Source organism: Cyrtonyx montezumae, unplaced genomic scaffold, assembly GCF_038088225.1.
Source record: "Cyrtonyx montezumae isolate F1298 unplaced genomic scaffold, pur_monq_1.0 scaffold_3, whole genome shotgun sequence".
NCBI classification, from domain to species: domain Eukaryota; kingdom Metazoa; phylum Chordata; class Aves; order Galliformes; family Odontophoridae; genus Cyrtonyx; species Cyrtonyx montezumae.
Genome location: NW_027072034.1, coordinates 125,482,611 through 125,490,891, shown reverse-complemented (window position 1 = coordinate 125,490,891; position 8,281 = coordinate 125,482,611). Strand labels below are relative to the sequence as shown.

The 8,281-nt window shown below is 49.5% G+C and overlaps 1 protein-coding gene across 1 annotated transcript in view; it reads left to right on the top strand.

Moving 5' to 3' along the window:
- Nucleotides 1-4,842: 4,842 nt before the first annotated feature.
- Nucleotides 4,843-8,281, top strand: part of TRHDE (thyrotropin releasing hormone degrading enzyme) — a 207,013-nt gene continuing 203,574 nt past the window's right edge. Inside the window, exon 1 of the mRNA XM_065741352.1 lies at nt 4,843-5,666. Within this exon, the coding sequence (XP_065597424.1) occupies nt 4,843-5,666 (824 nt within the window). The remainder of the gene's footprint in view (nt 5,667-8,281) is intronic.

Genomic DNA, 8,281 nt, shown 5'->3' with positions numbered 1-8,281 from the left:
GTTCCTTCTATCCCAGGGGGCAACTGAAGAGCAAGAGATGATGATAGGAAAAGGAGAGTGGAGGAGAGGGATCCAGGGATGCCTTGTTTGCCTTGTGGCAAAATCCCAGCTTCTCACGATACAGGGTTTTAGCCACAGCATAACACAGCTCCATGCTTTTTCTTCTTCTGTCTATTCCTTTAGAAAGGGGAAAATAAAATGTGCCCAAGCTGAAGTTGTATCTAGTCATCTGGCCATCTCTAATTATAAACTAAAGATAAATTATGCTTAACACCATTGGATTCAAGTAAGCATGGTTATTTATACAGGTGGTGTGGGGAGGGTTAGGGTACAGCTCTGAAGGAGCAGAGGAAAAAATGGAAGAAAAACTTCATTTCTTTGTGCATTTAAGCCAGAACAAATCACCATGTGTCAGCTTGTTTTACAATCCAGTGTTTTAGCTGTTTAGACTTCTAATTAGAAAGTCTTTCTCTTAGCATTTTTCTTAGTGACAATTTTTAAACAAACAGAAGATATATTCACCAGAGCAATACAGTAAGTTAAACAAGCCAACCTGCTGAAAATGTCTTCTGGGAAAACATAAAGGAGCCATGAAGGACCTCTGTCCCAGTTTGCTCCTTTTGGTCCATCCATTTGGCACTGGTGCTTCGTTTGGGAAGTTTGAGTAACTTGTAAAGCCAGCAGATTGTAGACAGCCTGTTGTGCTTGGAAAAAGCCATCTCCTAAGTACCACTCAGTCCCAAATACAGTAAGAAATCACTGCCACCTGGAATCTGGGTCCGTGGGAAGTGTGTAAGTAGTCCACAATATTTCAGGAAGTCACCTTATTTATGTGTTTTGACCAACATGCTAGCAGTCTGCTTTGGCACTTAGACAGAAGGGATGAAATGCTATGAGTAGCCTCAACTTTGAAGTACACACAGAGAGTCCAGCTATGACCACAGAAATGCCTGATTGAGGCTGGAAGGGTCAGTGGAGCACTGACTGATGTGGGCTCACTTGGTCTTTTTACCCTGTAATTCTTCCCTCTATACATTACAGGGGGCAGTCATTTTTGGACTTTGCACAGAATGACATTTTCTGAGACTCTTTTCTTTTTTTTCTTTTTTTAGGGGGATCGGTAAGATATAGATCTGTCAGTAAAGCTCTGATATGCCTGGATGAATGAAGGATGGATCAACCAAGTCAAAAAGCAGAAAAAGTTACACAGCCTCTGAAAGCAGATTCTCTCTTTGGAGGAACTGTACCCAGCTGCATGATATACAATTCGGTTGCTCGTTTATAGAGCTTTTCTGCCAAGACCGTAAAGTACCATTGTGAATACCGAGTGGTGTTTGTGTGCGATCTTAACCTAACATAAAGCACAGCTTTATTGGGGTCCCTCATCAGCTCTTTGCTGGCCATGGTATAAGCCAGTACAGAATTGGAAACTGCATTGTGTGAAGTTTATCCATGTTTCTCCTGACTCTTACTCAGGGAGGGCCATCACCACAGCAATTTGGTTAAAGTAAGACATGCTATTTTATTTTGTATGAGTACCTGAAACACCCTCTCCTATAAGCTCATAAAATGTGATTGCATACAAGATGTTGATGGCCTAGGGGAAGTTCTGAACAACTGGGAGCCATTACCACGATTTTGCTGCAAAAATGATCCATGATCTGCTGTGTTTTCCAACACCCTTCTCAGAAAGACCAAAGGAACTGCGAGCTTCAGAGCACTAGCCAGGAAGTCCATATGAGCACTTAGAACTGTGAAGAAATGAAAAAACAAGAATCCTTCCCAAACATGCACAAACTGTTTTGTGAGGGCTCAATGCGTTTGTGATCTTCTGTAATGTCTCATCAGAATAGCTATATATAACAACGTGTACATGGAACTGCTTGCAGAGAGCAGCATTTGAGAACAAATTAATAAGTTAATACCTCCCTTGACCTGTATCTCATCAAGCTGAATTTTAGAAACCCGTCATTACTAATACGAAGAAGAGGTTAATCTGGTAATGTGCAGTTTTAGAGTGATAGATGAGTCGAAGCACTGGAGCTATTTAGCACAGCACCGTGTGGCACCTTCTCAGCGTAAGTCTCTGGACTGACAAGGATCCCATGGGGCTGCAAACCTCTCGCTGCTCTCTTTGAGTAATGGGACCAAAGTTGGACGTGAATATAAGCAGCCTTAACTTTGCTTACCCATGCCTTACTCCAGTATTTTGCCTGTGCTATTTTAATGTGGCTTAAAATAAATTAGTCTCATGGCTTCTTACTAGCACGCACCTTAAATCTTCTATATAACCTCTCTGACATCGGCCCTTCAATTTATAGACAGCTCTTGTCAAAGCAGAGCTGTGTGACTGAATTCCTCAGCTGGTGCTGGAAGATCCCAGAGAGTTCTGTATTTGTTATCTGTACAGCAAGAAGAACAGATCAACACTCCCATGCTGCCACAGGCATCATGTATCCCTCCTGACACTGGCAGAGCTGGCGAACAAGCATAGCCCCATTGCCAGGCACAGAGCTCAGCACTTCTCTGAGACAGCTTCACAAAACCCTTCCTCTGTGAGATTTGCAACTCTTCACTTGTATTCAATTAAAAAATATGATTAAAAATATTTATAAGTGACACGCTGTTCCATTTCATTCTACCCTGCTCCTATTCTTGAAGCACATATTTGCCTGACTGTCTCCCTGATGGGAACAAACACAACTTATAACCCATTGCAGAAAGCGATAGAGGGAAACACTGCTTTCTCTGCTCTTGCCTGATGCTGACAGCTGCATACAAAATCTCAGGCGCTTCTTTTGTGCCCACTTTTAAAGGGTTTAATGAAACATACAGAAAAAAAACCGCAGCTTTGGATGTTACTTTGCAATGTCAGTTTGCTTCTTTTTTTCTTTTTTCTTCTTCATATCACGTAACAATGGTTTCCTACCTTTCTGCCTCAAACTTCAGTCAACAAATCATGAAGGGTATTTGCAGACAGTGAAATCTTTCCGTTTTTCGGCCTGTCGTAACAGGTGAGCAGACAAATAACACCCCCGTAACTACGATGAGTGCGAGTTACAGGGCTGTCTTGACACTCTTAGGACACACAAACACTCAGAGCATTAATTACCATTAATGCTTCTGAAGGCATCCCTTCAGAAGGGAAAACGGCTAATACATCCCATCTCATTGAACCGTGCAGATTTGCTACGCTTATGAAAGAAGTGTAGGACTTTGTTATTGTATTTTCCCCATGGAAAGTAAGGCCTTTATTCTGCAAACTGTAATGTACTGAAGTACATCACATATTTCATAGCACCGAATGCTGTGGATAAACAGCTAGATTTAACTGCTCATGAGATCGGGGATAAAGAGCTCCAAAAAACCAAAAACAAACAAAAAAGAAACCCGGCATGGAGGTAGTTTTTGAAGTACGTGAGCAAAGTAAGGAGAAGAGGAAGGATGCTTTCAAACACTGATCTGGATCTCCGCTTCGCAGATTAATTCTGCGTTTTCACAGTCCCTATACGCAAAAGTTTGGGGTTGGGGGAGAAGGCGGGAGAAGTGGGCTCAGACTCAGGCATCCTTGCTCCCTGCCGGGGTTAAGCCGCGTGGCGGTGCTCATCCCGGGCAGCACTCACACACACCCCCGTGTGCCGCGGCTGTGAACGGAGAAGCGGCGCGGGCCGGGGGTGGGCAGGGCCGGGAGGGGGATGGGGAGGGAGGGGGCGCCGTCCGGGGGCTCTCGGGAAAGCGGCAGTCAGCACTTAAAGGCTGATTCTTCTCGGCATATTAATCCCATCGATTTAAGTAGGAGTATTTATCCTTTCTCTCAGCTCCATCCCCGCGTTCGGATGACAGCACTATTGTCCAAACGTGCAGTCGGCGGTTCTCTTTATTAAGTCTACATAAATACGACCCAGAGCCGCGTTCAAGATTTACGGGGCGAGCGAGCTCCCAGGCGCACGATCCCGGGGGAACCCCACGGCTCGGGGAAGGGGAGGTGGAAGGGGTGGGGGATGGCTGCGTCCGCCCCGTGCCTCGTCCCATATCCGCCTCGGCCGGGGCTCTCCCCGCCCGCAGCCCCCCCGGAGCCGCCGTGTCACCCGGCGGGACACCTCCCCTGTCCCCTCCTCCCGCCCCCGCCCGCTCCCCCGGGGCGCTGCTGTCACCGCCGGCAGCCGGAGCAGCCGCTGAGCCGAGGGGCGGCGGGGCTTGCCCGCCTCCCCCTTTCCCATCCCTTCCCTTCCCTCGCCTCTCCCCGGTGCCTATATATAGCTGCCTCTGCCCGAGCCAGCCGGGAGAGCGCTCTGTACCTGCAGGAGACAGAAAAGGCAAAATAAGAGCGGAGCGGCGAGGAAGCGACTCTCCAGGGCCAGAGGGAGGAAGAGCAGGCGGAGGACGGGCCCGGCGCCGCTGTCCGGTGCCGACCGAGCCCCGCGGGGGCGGCCCTCCCCGATCTCCCTTCCACCCCTCCTTCCATCCCCCCTCCCTGCGCGGCGGCGCGGGGCGCGCATGGCTCAGGCGCTGCCGGGGCCGGGCACGGAGCCTGACCCCGGCCCCGGCGGCTCGGGCTGCGCGGGGAGGAGAGCTCCGGGCGGACGGAGGCGGCGCTAGGGGGGATAACTGCCCGACATGTGCTGAAGTGCCCCGAAGCAGCCGCACAAGTTGCCGGAGCGGCCGGACGGCGCGGAGAGCCCGCAGTCGCCCCCACCCCCCGAACCCGTCCCGTCCCTGTGGTCGGGGCTGCGGGCGATGTGAGCGGCGTCGCCCGGGCCCCCCCGGCTCTCTGCCTCCCATGCCTTCGGGGCCCCCTCGGGGGGCGGCGGCCCCGCGGGAGACGGGGGCGGCGCTGCCGTGATGGCCCTGGAGGAGAAGCGGGAGAAGCGGCCGCCCGTCACCCCCATGATGATCGAGGAGGAGGCAGCCCTGCGCAACGGCAGCCGGGGGCTGCCGCCGGGCCCCTGGGCTGAGGCGGCGGGGCCGCGACCCCGCACGACGGAGCGGCACATCGCCGTGCACAAGCGCCTGGTGCTGGGCTTCGCCGTCTCCATCCTGGCGTTGCTGGCCGTGACCATGGTGGCCGTGCTGCTCAGCGTCCGCTTCGAGGAGTGCGGCGCCGCCGCCGACGGACCCCCGCGGGCCGCCAACAACGGGAGCCTGCCGGGACCCGCGGCCGGGCAGCCCCGCGGCCGGGCAGAGCCGCGGGAGGAGGCGCGGGGCGGGGAGGAGGCGGCCGAGCGGCAGCAGGAGGAGGAGGAGGAGGAGGATGAGGAGGAGGAGTGGCAGCGGCGGCGGCAACTGCCGCCCTGGGCTCGGCCGCGGCTGCCGCGGCACCTGCGGCCGCTGCACTACAACCTGATGCTGAGCGCCTTCATGGAGAACTTCACCTTCTGCGGGGAGGTGAACGTGCAGCTGGAGGTGCGCAACGCCAGCCGCTACATCGTGCTGCACGCCCACCGCATGCACATCGAGGCGGTGCGCGTGGCCGAGGACAAGCTGGCGGGCGCCGTGCGGGTGGCACGGTCCTTCCTCTACCCCCAGACCCAGGTCCTGGTCGTCGTCCTCAACCGCAGCCTGGAGGTGCAACGGAGTTACAACCTCAAGATCATCTACAACGCGCTCATCGAGAACGAGCTGCTCGGCTTCTTCCGCAGCTCCTACGTCCTGCACGGCGAGCGCAGGTACGGCGGGAGGAGCCCGGAGGGCGGCACGCCTCAATCCGCGCCCCTCGGCGGCGGCCCGTGCACAACTTCGGGCGGCGCGGGGCGGCGCTAGGACCCGGCAGGAGTCGCGCTGAGAGCTGGCGCTGGGGGGCGGAGCTGACGGAGTTGGATGGGGCCGACGGCGGCCGGCGGTCGGGTTGTGGGTGTGCGGTGGTGGTGGTGGGGGCAGTGGGGGTTCTTTCATTCCCGAAGTAAGCATTTATCGGTCAGCGCAGCCGAGAGGAAGGCTGCGAATTGGCCGAAAAAGTAAGTCAGGCGGAAAAAGAGCACTCGCCACTTCCCATCGACAGTCCCTGCGTTAGTTAGAGCGTGCTCTTGCTGCTTGCGATTATTGGCGGTATTCACCCGTCATATGCTGGAGCTGAGAGTGGGATTGAAATTGGCTGAGCCATGTGTCATTGCAGTGAAATAAAGGGAAAGTTTGGACAATGCACGGCTGTAGGAAAGGATGCAGAGTTTCTACAGACCTGTGTATAGATCGCGACAAGGCTGCTGACAGCAGGGGGGATAATTCGCTTTGCAAAAGCAGCAAGAAGTTATTTAAGCAGTTACTGTTGCTGCCTGTTTAAACATCCCATGGAAATAGTTGAGCTGCCAAGTAGCCGCTTCTGCTGTGACAGTTCTTCAAAGTTACTGTCCTGTGTTTCTATGCCAAAGCTCCAGTTGTGATTTGGAAAAAAATGAGAGGAAAATCTGTTTGCTTTCAGAGTCATTAGGAGAGTTTAAGGCACAGGAGTGGAGGGCGGTGGTAAAATGTGATTTCCACAACTGTGTGTGTCACTTTTGGGATATATTTTGTATTTAGTGCACTCTTATATAAGTTATGTTCAGCAAGACCTTTACCTTCTTTATTGTAGCATTGTTGTTGTTTTTCTTTACACCAGCTCACATGTTTCCTTCGGTAAAATGCTGTTCTTAAAACTGAAATCGCTTCAGGGTTGCAGTTTCAGGTGTTTAATAGAAGCACTCTTTTTTCCTCTTGAACTGTCAGAAACTTAATGACTCACTGTGATATAAAACAAGTAATACACATTCTAAACCACGAAACTTTTTCATTAAAAGCATCCACTTGCAATGTAGCAATTTGCATTTTGATTAATGTCCCAATTTTAGTGTAATTCAAATGATCATTTTCAGTCCTGAAATGTGGATGATTTCTGCTATGACAGACAGCAAGGTTTTTCTCCTGCTCTTAGGGACCTTGATGTTCCAGCAGAATTTCAGCTTTCTGACATCTTTATATTGGATTAAAATACTGTGACTTTGCTGGAGAAGTAGTTGCTGTAAAAGGGTCTAGAAGATCATTTTTCACTTTCATTGTATGTGAGGAGTGAGTAACAAGTTAACTGTGCCATCACTTCATAATTCTTTGTAAAGTTAGTTTGTTTACAGTGGCCTTCATAGGTGAAAGTCATAAATTAGCCTAAAGTGTTCACAGTAGCATGAAGTATTCATTTTCTTACTGCAATCTGCACGACTTTAATTGAAAACTGAAATTCAAGTGATAAGCTACAAACTTATTCTTCATTATGTGCTAGAATTTGCTGATTACTGAATCAACAAACATTTAATACAGAGCTCCCGTAGAGTACCATGGTAATATGCACACATAATTTAAATGAACATCCACCTTGGGCATAAATGAAAAAGAGAAGAAAATCTTACATTATTCAGACAAAACAAACAGACACATTCTTCCATCTCATTGCTACTAAAATGTCAAAATAGATAGCTTGTTGAGGAAACACATGTCTTCCTTTAACAGATGAGGTGGAATTAAAATACCTGCAAATTACTGCTGTGGGTATGCTAAGCAGACAGGCTGCAAGGCTGTCATTCCCAGAAGTACAACTTTTTGTGGTGATATACTTGGGAATTGGCAGTAAAAATGTCAGTGCCCAGAGAAGTATCTAAAGAGAAGGCTGAATTACTCAACCTGCTCTTTATTTTTGGTATGAGGTGGAAGATTCACTGATTGTTCTTTTCCTTAGGGGAATAGAAGATCGTAGACTATTTTATTTTAAACAGTTTAGTCTTTGGGAAGAAGTTTTTAACTATGTTTGTTTTACTTCATGGCACAGTAAGCAAATCGATATTTGATAGTAATGCGTGTGTTATAAATGCCACTGTTATTGGTAGCTGATGTATTTTTAGTATGGAATATTGACCATCCAGTGTTTGCCAAGTTATGTCTATGTGGACGTATCTATTCCTTTGTGTGAATACAGAGGATGCAGACTTCACTGGGTTTTGTCACTGGTGAAGAGGTTGTTTCAATGGCCTAGCACCTAACAAGACTATGGGTAGAATACCCAAAAAGTGGAAAAGTGCTTCCTTTTAGAAAGTGACAGTATATATGCAGAATTCCCTAATTATGCATTTACATGTATATCTGAGCTCATCAAGATTGTTAGTTGCAGATGAAAGTTCATCATTCTGGCTTTATTAATAACAGGCTGATGCAGGTTTCCATGCCCACTTGAAGCTACTGTTGGTGTCTATAGCTCTCCAACATGTGCCTAGAATGCAGAATCAGGACCACTTGAAGTACTTTGCATATAAATTAAGTTGCT